At 39.0% G+C, this 14,030-nt stretch overlaps 1 protein-coding gene across 4 annotated transcripts in view; it reads left to right on the top strand.

Moving 5' to 3' along the window:
- MPLKIP (M-phase specific PLK1 interacting protein) overlaps positions 1-14,030 on the top strand; it is a 67,467-nt gene that overhangs the window by 14,115 nt on the left and 39,322 nt on the right. Inside the window, exon 2 of one of the 4 annotated variants that reach the window (XM_081080037.1) lies at positions 3,494-3,687. The exons of the other annotated variants lie outside the window; for them this stretch is intronic. Within the exon in view, the coding sequence (XP_080936163.1) occupies positions 3,494-3,619 (126 nt within the window). The 3' untranslated portion in view covers positions 3,620-3,687. Of the gene's footprint in view, positions 1-3,493; positions 3,688-14,030 lie in introns of those variants that run through there. 4 annotated transcript variants of the gene reach the window in all.

Raw genomic sequence — 14,030 nt, 5'->3', positions numbered from 1 at the left:
TTCATGCACCTTTCTTCTCTTCGGAAAGGTTAGAAAACTGGGTTTGTTTGTTTGTTTCTTTAAATTGTTCTGGTTCCCTTGCACCCAGAGTTATGAACATAAACCCCATTTTGCCAGTCAGATGCACTCGCCCAAGATTTGGGAGGCAGAAGTGAGTCGGAGACCATCTTCAGTACGGCTTCTGGCTGCCACCGCTCTTAGGGAGACTAGCTTTTCTGAGATTCGAGTTTTCATTTGCCGGCTGTTTCGATGTCTCCAGCTTCTCGATCAAATTCCTCAGTCCCTGGATGCATCTTCAGTCCCATTATTCATTCATATTGCAGTTCAGAAAAGTTCTGGATGGTACGGGTTTCTGACTTCTAGTCTAGATACACTACAACGGCTTACGGAAAATTATAGCTAAATGACAGTGAAACAGTTCCACCATACTCAATATGCAGTGGTATAAAGAAGACAGGGTAATTAGAATTGAAAGAAATAGGAGAAGGAGGAGAGAGGGAGGGAGGGAAGGAGGATAAAGAAAAAAGAAGCGAGAAAAAAAAAAGAAACTTCCATAAGGATGGGAGAGAAATGGAAACATACAATGGTCACCATATACATATAACATACGCTAACTGAAGAGAATAGCAGAGACTCCGTATCCTGCCAGTAACGTGAGTTTTTGCTCAGCCATGGTTCTATCTGAATCTCCTTTGTCATTCTCACATGATGATGGAGATAAGCAATGAGACTTTTCAGGCAACTGCATCTCTTTACCTACCTACTTCTTGTTCTTATGAAGGTTCTGCCTTCCTTGGAATGATTGACTTAATTTTGTTCCATTTTATTCTCTTAATATACTGTTATAATTCTACTTCCAGTAAAGGGTTTCCCTTCTAGTACATCCATTCATGTTATATATAAATGGATATATTTATCATATATATATATAATATAGAATACATATGTATATATAAAATATTATAAAATATCTATGTATATATAAAATCAGCCTTTGTTCACTAAATATTGAATTTGAACAACATACCAGACACAATTCAAGATGCTGGGAGTAGAGAACAAAATAAAAAACTCTGGACCCCTTGGAGCTTATATTGGAAAAAATTAATAATGCAGGAGAGAGGGGTGAGCTGGAGGGAAGCTCTTTGTTTGGCAAGAAGGGATTTTCTAAGAGTACAGATAGTTTATCCATAGTAACAGGAAAGACGTTCATGAAATGGAGACGGTTAGTGAAAGGTAGGAGCTTTGGAATTTCTCTTATTTATTTCTCGATCTACGAAATGGGGAAAAGTCATCAACTGAAATTTAGGATGAGGGAGTGTTATAGACTGAGTTGTGTCCCCTCAGAATTCATATGTTGAAGTTCTAGATCCCAATACTTCAGGATGTGAGTATATTTGGAGTACGGTCTTTAAAGAGATAATTAAGTTACTGTGAAGCCTTTAGTGTGGGTGGGCTCTAATTCAATATAGCGGATGTCCTTGTGAGAAGAGGAAACTTGGACACAGAAGGAGACATGCGAGCACACCGGAAAGACCATGTGAGGACACAGCATGATGGCAGTGCAGCCTCGGCAGCTCCAGCGAGTAATACAGGAAAGGAGGTCTGGAGGTCTGTGAGGAGGACAGTATTAGATGACCGTGTTAGAGAATGAAAATGACTTGAGAATTGTGCTGTACTTGATCACATCTAAGATGTCAGTGAATAACGGTGAGCCACACCGTTATTCCAGGTTCCACTAACAAAGTGAAAACCCTACAAATTAAATAGGACATGCCACAGTGGCACGTAGAAGACACATCCTCATTTCAGAGCTAGCTACTAAGTGTGAAATGCGTATGTTTTAGATTTGGTGAAATATGGCAGCGTAATTGTTGGGCAGCCTGACGGGCCCACAAGAGCTCAGTGGTCATGAAGTGCAGGGAAATTGCGTGTGGCAGTAGTGTTCAGCTGTATGGATGTAGGCATAGAGTGGATTTAAATAGTGTTTTGGGAGTTTGAGTCGAAGCAGAGTGTTGGTTTTTTCAAGTGAGTAAAAGAAAGCAAGAAGGTGACACAGCAGTTAAACATGTGTTTAAGGGAGTGAGGGAGTGATTATAATGAAAAAGGTAGTTGGAGGGAGTGAGCTGCAAACTTATGGGGAGGGGTTTCAAGGAGTAGTATAAGTAATCTGCTTTAAATTGGGGCTTAAAGGGGGATTATGGAGTTGCGGTTGATAAAGTCCAGGGTTTGGCAAGAACATCAGTAGCTGAGATGAGGTGGAGAATGAGATCGTGGGAAAAGTGGTCAAGAAACAAAGAAACCAAGATTTGAAGAATCATCCACAAAGATGTTGAAATCAAGATAGAAATAGGAGAGTGATAGTGAGCCATGAATTAAAATCTTACAAGAAGGGGTAGGAAGTGGAGTATGCTGGGGAGGGTGAAAGGAAGAATAACTCAGAGATCAGTAAATAACAGCAACAGGGAGAAGTGAGTGATATAGTCTGATGACATGACAGTCAAAGCTGTGTAGTTTTAAGGAGGCAACAAGAATGGTCTGAAAGTGAAAATGACAATCAAGAATGACACCTGATAAACTCCAGGCCCGTGATACATGGGAGAGAAAATAGCCATCACTTGAGAAGGCTGCAGGGCAATCAGTGTTCTCGGGAAAGAGCCACAGTTCAGTCAAAGCAAGAAGGCCAAGGGAACACAACTCTACCTTAACACACAGAGTATGGCATTCTGAGGTCAAAATTATTTCCCTGAGATGCTGCAGCAACTTTTAGCATGTGTTAGTGTGACAGTGTTAGTGTGACAGATCGGATGCCAGTCTGATTCTTTTGTAGATAGTCTATTTTTGCTAGTTCCTCAATAGAAATAAAGCTAAAGTTCCATTAAATTTAAAATTCCAAGATATTACTTTGATGTAGTTCAACTGTAAATTGTTTACATCTTGTTTTGCATTCCATGCAACTCTTCAATTAGAATGAACAATTAGGTCGAATGATGTCTCAACCCTGGGAAAATTGTCTTCCAATATTTCTTTATTCCTCTCCATTCTCTCCATTCTCTACTTTTGGAACTCTTATCAGATGAACAGTGGGATATCTAGATCTATCCTCCATTTCTTAATTTTCCTTTTACACTTTTCTTCATTTGAATTTTTAGTGGTGAATTTTAGACAGGATCATCCTAGCATCTCAGCTTGATGTTCGGGCTCACTAATTTGATCTTCAGCTGCGGCTATTCTTTTTTACAGCCCATCCACTTTTTTGTTTGCAATCATGTTTTTAAATACAATAACTCTGATTCATACTTTTGTCCACATTTTTGTTTTTTAATTAATGCCTACTAATGATTATAGGTAACACTCCAACATTCCATCTACCCTGGTCTAAGGCAGGCTGGTCATTTCGTTCCTCTTTTCAGTGATTGACTTGGCAGTGTGTATGTAGCTCAATTTTGGCTTATGAGATGTACTTCTGAAGAGATGATGCTTTTTGCTCTAGAGAACTTTGTCTGACTGGGATGCCTGGAATTGTCACAACAATCTTGCCACTGTGCTGAAAATGAAACTGACACTCAGAGAAAGACAGAACCAAGAGAACTACAAAGAAGTAAGCCTGCAGTCCTGATAGACCGTGTCTGAAGCCTAACCTATTCTGGATTTATGTGAGAAAATAAATTTCCCTATGGATTATGCAACTTTTAGCTGGATTTTCTGTTATTTGCAGCCAAACACATACTGACTTTGTACAGAGTGTAATTAAATGAAGTGGGGTGCTTCAAGCAGCAAATCATAGAATGTGGAATTGACAAGGTGAAAGAGATAGAGAATTGGGTTCAGATGACCCTTAAATTTGATAAATTGTTACCTTACACATTAAGACACTAACCATGTACCTACGGAAGTGTAGTAGTACGGAAAATGGTAGGGGAAAAATTCAAGCTGTTGAAATACGTTGGTTATTTCTTGTAACATGCATCCAGCTGAAGGAGGCCTATCTGAAAGCAGACATCCCCTCCAGCTTTGGCCTGCAATCTGATTCTCTGCCCCAGGAAATAGAAGACTTAGCAGGAGATAAGATTGAGGGAGAAAAGATAAACTTTGTTACTCCTTTCTCAGATCTGTAGGACTATGAAATCATTCCTTCCTACCCGAGGCCATTGTTTCAAATTGCCTTAAGGCCAGATATCATTAGATAGAATGTCAGAGGGATGAATAGGTTACAAAAATGAAGCACAGAATGAAGGCTATCTATTATGCTATCACACTGTTTCATCAGAAAGATTATACCAAAAAAAGAAAAGGGGTGATTCAGTTAGTATCATTGTAACCATTAGCCTAGTTGCAATTATAACCAGAATTTTGTTAACTATAAATGTAATACTTATTTTCATAGCTTTCATAATCGTTGAAGATCAAGTACCAACCAGACTTTTTCCCCATTATGGTATTCTCCTCTGCCCTTCCCCTCCTCCATCCTCCTCCACCCCATTGTAAGTGATTTTCTGTAACTAGGTTTTTGCTTCACTGATTATACTGGCATAAGAAAGACCTCCTATATTTAGTGTCCCTGAACTTGAAAACTCTGGAGTATTTCACAATGTGGTAGTTTACTCCTAAGTTTTCAGTTGTTTACTATGCTAGTTCCTCCAACTTCATTTGCTCTCTACCAAGAATTTTCAAAAACTTCTAGGACACAGAGGCCTATGTCCCAGTGCTATTATTGAATTGTTACAAACACATACCCACATTTTGGGAGGAGAGTGTGCGCATATGCTAGTCTGTCCTTGCACCAATTTCTTAAAGAAAGTTTCCATGTGGGCCTTAAAATAAGTGGTTCTATATGGACTCTGAAGCCAGACTGTTATGAATTGAATGTCCCCCCACAAATTCATACTGACACACTGACCCCCAGTGTAGCTATATATGGAGTAAGGAAGTAAGGAAGGTTAAATGAGGTCATAAGAGTAGGGACCTGATCCAATAGGATTAGTGTCCTTGTTGAAAAAGAAGACACCAGAGATCTGGCTTTCTCTCCATGAACTCCAAGAAAAGGCCATGTGAGGACCCAGCAAGAAGGCAGCCGTGTACAAGCTGGGAGGAAGTTCTCACCAGAAACTAAACCCTGCTGGTCCTTGATCTGGGACTTCCAGCCTCCAGAACTATGAGAAATAAATTTCTGTTTAAGCCACCCAGGCTGTAGTATTTTGTTATAGCTATGTTCAAATCCCAACCCTGGGACTGTGGTCAATTTGCATAATGTCTCTTTATCAGTACAGTAGTCCCCCTTATCCATGTATGATACGTACTGTGCCCCACAGAGGATTCCTGGAACTGCAGATAGTACCGAACCCTGTATGATAGCTTAGACATAGCAAGGCATAGACAGCTACGAAGCAACTTACCGAAGGGTGTATAAAAGGTAGATACAGAGAGTAGTCCAAGATGGTGGATTAGGTAAACGCTATGCATACTGCCTCCCAGGATCACACCAAAATTATAAATAAATTACAGAACAATCAACCTCAAGAATCATCTGAAGACTAGCTGAACAGAACCATTATAACTAAGGATATAAAGAAAAGGCCATATTGAGACTAGTAGGAGGGACGGAGATGCTAAACGGGCTGGCCCCAAAACCTCAGAGAGAGGCTGAAAACCGCGAGGGACACCTCAGTGGCAGAGGTTTCCCCCAAGAAGAGGGTGGGGTCCCAGCCCCATTCCAGGCTCCCCAGCCGAGGCGTCCTGTGCCAGGAAGAGGAGTTCCCGTGGCATCTGGCAGTGAAAATCAGCAAGGACTCTGTCTGCCCTTCGCAGTGGAGCAGAGGGCAATTGGAAACCCAGAGCTGGCACGTGGACTCGCTGGTGGGCACTCACCTGATCTCTGGAGGAGGGGCAAGAGCTAGGGCCCAGGGATGTGCAGGGAAGGACTGAGTTGTGTGGCATCAATGTGGGAGCTGGAGTGACAGGAGCCATTGTAGTCCCTGTGTGGAGCCTACACACGTGTAGCCTACAGGAGGGTGCCATCTTTTCAGTGCTGAGCCCTCCCGCAAAGGACCAAGTCAGGGACTGCACTTGTCTGGTGGAATCCATGCACACGCACCACCTTGGCGATGGCCTGGGTCCCTGAACCCGCATGGCAGGTGCTACATCACCTGGGAGACTCTTGACTACTGGGCTGCTGGCAGAAGCGTGTTTGAAGTAGGCAGATGGCCTGCGATGGTCTGCGAAACATTTACCTGTGGGCAGTAACCCAAGACAAGCACATCTCTTGTGCAGCTCTTGGGAACCTGAGGGCCTGAGAAAGGCAGTGGCTGGCTGTGATGTTCTCAGGGCATTTTTGCAGGGTGGCTACAGGCCCAGCACCAGTGCGGAAGCCAAAACTGCATTGACTTTGTAGAAACCACCAACCACAACCCTTAGCTCCCCCCACCCAACCCACCTAGAGCTGCATTGCCAGGGCCTGCACTCTGGGTGCCTGGTTGGCCGGCCCTGTCCCACAATCGTCAGAGGACTTTTATAGCAGCAGTCAGTCAGCGACAGTCTGGAGAGATTTTGGTGGTGGACAGTGACCCAAACCTCCACCACAGCCATTCTTGGGCAGCTCTTGGGGATTTGCTGGCCTGAGGCACATGGCAGCTGGCCGCAGTGTTCTTGGGGCACTGTGCAAAGTGGTCACAGGCTCTGCACTGGTGTAAGAACTGAATCTACATGAACTTTGTCAAAACCACCAGCCACGTATTGTGACTCCCTAGGACTCCACCCCACCCAGCTTGTGATGCATCACCAAGGGCACTCTCAACACTGGATCAACTAGACCAGCATGCACATCTAAGGGGGCTCTTTTAAGGATGGGCCTTACAGGCAGCCAGCATGTAGCAATAGGCCTAGGGGCTTCTGAGCCTTTTGCTAAGCTGCCTCAGGCCCACTATTGGTGGCAGTAGCTTCAGTTCACAGTGAGGCTACCCCCACGTGCCTCCAGGTCCAGCACAGGCAGCAGCCAACCACATATAGCTTTGTGGTCTTACCAGGTAGCCATGGGCTAGTCACAAGCAAGACTGAAATTGCCCTGCACAGAAGACTCTTCCAAGAGATACCAGAAACAACACACCCAAAGGCCAGCTTCAGGCCACCAGAGCACTACCTGGTTAGTCCCACAAGTGGCATACCCAAAGGGGGGTCTAAACAGGCACAAGAGCCTGCAGAGGTGAAGCCTCCTCTGAGGAGTCAGCCCCCACACAGCAGCTCATACACTGTGGGCGTAGCCAATCCTCACAGTCAGTCAACCTGGGAGTCAATCCCACCCACTAATGGTCCAAAAGCAATCAAGGCTCAACTACAACAGGAGAACACATGCAACACACTGTAGAACAATGCATAAGAGTCAGGGAAACTGCTTCATTGGACCACGGAGGACACATAACTACATAAGGCCAAACAACAAAAACCGAGAGACATAGGATATCTACCAAATACACAGAAGCAAATACGTTCTGGCAGCCAGAATGAGGGAACAAAAAAAGTCTCAAATGAAAAAACAGGGAAAACCTCCAGAAATAGAATTAAATGGACGCAACCAACCTACCAGATACAGAGTTTAAAACACTGATTATAAGAATGCTTAAGGATCTTAGTGAGAATTTCAACAAAGAAATAGCAGATATAAAGAAGGACATAGAAACCACAAAAAAAAGAAACAGTCATAAATAAAGAAAACAATAACTCAAATAAAGAATATATTAGAAAGAAACAACAACAGAATAGATGAAGCAGAAAATCAAATCAGTGATTTAGAAGACAAGGTAGCAGAATACACCCAATTGGAACAACAAAAAGAAAAAAGAATTAAAAACAATGAAGATAGTTTAAGGGACCTATGGGACAACATTAAGCTTAACCACATTTGTACCATAGGAATATCAGAAGAAGAGTGGGAGCAAGGGATCGAGAATCTATTTGAAGAAATAATGACTGAAAACTTTCCTAACCTGGTGAAGGAAATAGACATATAAGCCCAGGAAGCACAGAGAGTCCTAAACAAGATGAACCCAAAGAGACCCACACCAAGACACATTATAATTAAAATGGCAAAGGTTAAAGACAAAGAGAGAATCCTAAAAGCAGCAAGAGAAACCCAACTAGTTACTCACAAGGGAGCTCCTATAAGACTCTTAGCTGATTTCTCAACAGAAACTTTGCAGGCCAGAGGGAGTGGAAGGAAATATTCAAAGTAATGAAAAACAAGGGCCTACAACCAAGACTACCCACAAGGCTGTCATTTAAAATTGAAGGAAAGATACAGAGCTCCCCAGACAAGAGAAAGCTAAAGGAATTCATTACCACCAAGCCAGTATTACAAGAAATGTTAAAAGGATATCTTTAAGCAGAGGAAAGGAAAAACAAAGTACAAAAATGTAAATAATAAAATGGCAATAACTATATATCTATCAATAATCACTTTAAATGTAAATAGATTAAATGCTGCAGTCAAAAGACAGGGTAGCTGAGTGGATAAGAAAACAAGACCCATACATATGCTGTCTACAAGAGACCCATCTCAGATCAAAAGACACACACAGATTGAAAGTAAATGAATGGGGAAAAAAAGAAAGTAAATGAATGGAAAAAGATATTTCACACGAATGGAAACAAGAAAAAACGGGGGTAGCAATATTTATATTGGACAAAATAAGGACTGTAATAAAAGACAAAGAAGGACATTACATAATAAAAGGATCAATCCAACAAAAAGACATCATCTAGTAAACATTTATGCACTCAACATAGGAGCACATAGATCTGTAAAATAAACATTGATAGACATAAAGGCAGAGGTCAACAGTAACACAATCATAGTAGGAGACTTTAATACCCCACCTGACACCAATGGACAGATCTTCCAGACAGGATACCAACAGGGAAACAGCAGCCTTAAATGACACACTGGACCAGATGACTTTAATATTTTTAGAGCATTTCACCTCAAAGCAGCAGAATATATATTCTTTACAAGGGCACATGGAACATTTTCCAAGATAGACCACATGTTAGGCCACAGAAAAAAATCTCAATACATTTAAGAAGATTGAAATCATATCAAGTATCTTCTATGATCATACTGATATGAAACAAGAAATCAGTTATAAGAAAAATACTTAAGAACACACAAACACATGGAGGCTAAATAACATGGTAATGAATGGGTCAATAATGAGGTAAAGGAAGAAATCAAAAGATACCTTGAGACAAACAAAACTGAAAACTCAACGACCTAAAATTTATGGGACACGGCAAAAGCAGTCCTAAGAGGGAAATTCATAGCAATGCAGGCCTACCTAAAGAAATAAGAAAATTCACAAATCAACAGCCTATCTTTAAACCTAAGGGAACTGGAAAAAGAATAGCAAACAAAGCCCAAAGTGAGTACAAGGAAGGAAATAATAAAGATCAGAGTGGAAATAAACAAAATAGAGACCTCCCCCCTAAAAAAGATCAATGAAACCAAGAGCTGGTTTTTTGAAAAGATAAACAAAATTGACAAACCTTTAATAAGACTCATCAAGAAAAAAAAGAAAGGACCCAAATAAATAAAATCAGAAATGAAAGAGAAGTAACAACAGACATACAAAACATTTTAAGAAAATACTCCGAGCAACTATATGCCAACAAATTAGAGAATCTGGAAGAAATGGATAAATTCCTAGAAGTATACAATCTTCCAAGGCTGAATCAAGAAGAAACAGAAAATCTCAATACGTTGATTACTACCAACAAAATTGAATCAGTAATCAGCAAGCTCTCAACAAACAAGTCCTGGACCAGATGGCTTCACAGGTGAATTTTACCAAACATTCAAAAAAGAATTAACACCTATTCTCCTCAAACTGTTAAAAAAAAATCCAGAAAGATGGAAAGCTCCCAAGCTCATTTTACGAGACTACCATTACCCAGATTTGAAAAACAGACAAACACATTACAAAAATAGAAAGCTATAGGCTGATATCCCTAATGAACATAGACGCAAAAATCCTCAACAATGTATTAGTGAACTGAATTCAGCAATACATTAAAGTGATCAAACACCATGCAGAAGTAGGATTCATTCCTGGTATGCAAGGTTGGTGCAATATCCACAAATCAATTAACATGATACACCACATTAACAAAATGAAAAATAAAAATCATATGGCCATATGAATAGATCCAGAAAAAGCATTTGACAAAATCAGCTCTAATTTATGATAAAATCTTTCAGCAAAATGGGAATGGAGGGAACATATTTCAACATAATAAAGGCCATATATGATAAACCAACAGCTAACATCACTCAATGGAGAAAAACTACAAGCATTCCCCTTAAGATCAGGAACAAGAAAATGTTGCCCACTTTCACCTCTTTCACTCAACATAGAACTGGAAGTTCTAGCCACAGCAATCATACAAGAAAGAGAAATAAAAGGCATCCAAATGGGAAAGGAAGAAGTAACATTGTCATTATTTGCAGATGACATGATACTATACATAGAGAACCCCAAAGATTCTGCCAGAAAACTATTACCATGTGTACCTGAAAATAAGACCTAACCAAACAATCCACTCAAATGTGTCTTTTGGAGCAAAAATTAATATAAGACCCAGCATTATATTATCACTATTATATTATATTGCATTATATTGCATTATATTATATTATATTACATTATATTATATTATATTTATTATATTATATTATACCCAGTATTATATTATGGTAAAATAAAACCAGGTCTTTTATTAATTTTTGCTGCAAAAGGTGCATTAAAGCTTATTGTCCAGCGAGGTCTTATTTTTGGGGAAACGTGGTAGAACTGATAAATAAATTTAGTAAAGTAGCAGGATACAAAATAAAAATTCAGAAATTTGTTGTATTTTTAAACACCAATAATGAACTATCAGAAAGAGGAATTAAGAAAACAATCCCAATTACAATTATATTTTAAAATACTAAAGAATAAATTTCACCAAGGAAGTAAAATTTTCTATACTCAGAAAATTATAAGACATTGAAGATAAAAATTAAAGAAGATACAAATAAATGGAAACATATACCACACGTATGGGTAGGAAGGATTAATATAGTTAAAATGTCATACTACCCAAAGCAATATGTAGATTCCACACAATCCCTATCAAAATACCAATGGCATTTTTCACAGAACTAGAACAAATCATTCTAAAATTTATACAGAACCATAAAAGACCCCAAATAGCCAAGGCAATCGTCAGAAAGAAGAGCAAAGCTCAAGGTATCATGTTACCTGATATCAAATTGCACTACAAGGCTATAGTAATCAAAACAGCATGGTACTGGCATAAAAACAGGCATATAGATCAATGGAACAGAATAGGGAGCCCAGAAATAAATCCATGTCTATATGGTGATTTACTCTATGACAAAGGAAGCCAGAATTTACATTGGGGTAAAGACAATCTATTTCATAAATGGTGCTGGGAAAACTGTACAGATATATGCAAAACAATGAAACTGGACCACCTTCCTATGCCATCTACAAGAATAAACTCAAAATGGATTAAAGACTTAAATGTAAGACTTGAAACTATAAAACTCTTAAAAAAATATGTAGGAAGTAAACTGTTAGACATTACCCTAAGTAATATTTTTACTGATATTGGGCAAGAGAAGCAAAAGAAAAACGTGGGACTACATCAAACTAAAAAGTTTTTTCACATCAAAGGAGACCATCAACCAAACAAAAGGATAGCCTACTGAATGGGAGAAGATATTTGCCAATAATACATCTGATAACGAGTTAATATCCAAAATTGATAACAAACTCAACACCAAAAAACCAAACAATGCAATTTGAAAATGGACAGAGGACATGAATAGACATTTCTCCAAAGAGGATATACAAATGGCCAATAGACATATGAAAAGATGCTCAACGTCTTTAATCATCGGAGAAATGCAAATTAAAACCACAATGAGATATCACCTCACACCTATCAGAATGGCCATCATCAGAAAATCAGCAAATAAGTGTTGGCAAGGATGTGAAGAAAAGGGAACCCTTGTGCACTGTTGATGGGATTGCAAATTGGTGTACGCACTATGGGAAACAGTATGGAGGTTCCTCGAAAAATTAAAAATAGATCTACCTTATGACCCAGCAGTTCCACTCCTTGGTATTTATTCAACAAAATCCAAAACACTAATTCAAAAAAATACATGCACCTCTATGTTTATTGCAGTGCTATTCACAATAGCCAAGATAGGGAAACAACAGAAATGCCTCAATAGACCATTGGATAAATTAATGGTGGTACATTTATACAATGGAATATTACTCTGCCATTAAAAAATAAAATAAAATCTTAACATTTGCAACAATATAGATGGACTTAGAGGGTATTATGATAAGCGAAATAAGTGAGACTGAGAAAGACAAATACCATGTGATCTCACATATGTGGAATCTAAAGAACAGACTAAACAAGCAAACAAAACAGCAATAGACTCATAGAGAAAAAAACTGATGGTTGCTAAATGGGAGGGGGCTTGGAGATGGGTAGAAGGTGAAGGGATTAGAAAGTAAATTGGTAGTCACAAAATAGTCACGGGGATGTGAAACCCAGTATGGGGAATATAATCAATAAGGCTGTAAAGACTATGTAGGGTGTCAGATGGGGACTGGACTTATGAGGGTGATTACTTCATTAATTATGTAAGTGCCTAATCACTGCACTGTACACCTGAAACTAATATAAAATAATACTGAATATCAACTATAATTATGTGTAAAAAATGTATACAAGCGCCAAAACATGTATAGAAGTGGACATTTTGGTCAACATTGCTCAAGCAGTAGGTCTCCGTAATCAGAAGTGTCTGGACGCTTGATGGTAACCACTTTGAACATCTCCTGTAATTGCAGACGTCAAACGTGATTTGTATTTATCTTTTGTTACCAGTATAGAGTATTACAATTTTAATACAGCTTTTTCCTTTCTTAAAATGTGTATACATTTTTTTGGCATCCTCTGTGTGTGTGTGTGTGTATATATATATATATATATATATATATATATATATATATATGTATATATATGATGTAAAGAACAGCATAATGAATATAGTCAATGGTTTTTTAATAGCTATTTACAATGTCAGATGGGTAGTGGACTTGGAGGCACTATCACTTTGTGTGGGGTGTAAATGTCTAATCATGTTGTTTTGTAACCTGAAACTAATAATAAAATAAATAATTAAAGGGTAAATACACTGGACAAAGAGATGAGTCATATGCTGGGAGGGATGGAGCAGGTCAGTATGAGATTTCATCACACTACTCAGGTGGGATATTTTAAATTTATGAATTGTTTATTTCTGGAATTTTCCATGTGATATCTTCCAACCACTGTTGACTGTAGGTAATGGAAACTGTGGAAAGTGAAATCGTGGATAAGGGAGGACTACTGTATCCTCTTCTGTAAAATGTGGTTTTTTTGTCTTATTTTTTTATATTTTTTTATTGGGGAATATTGGGAAATAGTGTGTTTCTCCAGGATCCATCAGCTCCAAGTTATTGTCCTTCAAATTAGTGGTGGAGGGCGCAGCTCAGCTCCCAGTCCAATCGCCATTTTCAATATTTAGTTGCAGGGGGCGCAGCCCACCATCCCATGTGGAATTGAACCAGCAACCTTGATGGCTCTAACCAACTGAGCCATCTGGCCACCCCTGTAAAATGTAGTTTTGAATAGTATCTACCTCATAAGAGTCATGAGGATTAAATAAGTTAATATTTATAAAGTGTTTAGAACACTGCCCAACCCACAGTAAACACCACAAAGTGTTGGTTAAAGAATCAACTGTAGCAAATGCAGTAGTAATTTCAGATTTCCTATAGTGTCCTTTGATAAAAAGCTGAAAGCTGAACAGAAATATTGTAGTTAAGGCAATTTTACTAACTATCAGGATGATGATGGAAATTCTGAAGGTCTAGCTTGATCTGAGATATTACTGACTACTTAGAGTAAGT

This window comes from Rhinolophus hipposideros, assembly GCF_964194185.1.
Source record: "Rhinolophus hipposideros genome assembly, chromosome: 18".
Classification (NCBI taxonomy): Eukaryota; Metazoa; Chordata; class Mammalia; order Chiroptera; family Rhinolophidae; genus Rhinolophus; species Rhinolophus hipposideros.
Note: the sequence above shows the minus strand (reverse complement) of the source record. Positions and strands in the feature narration are given on the sequence as shown.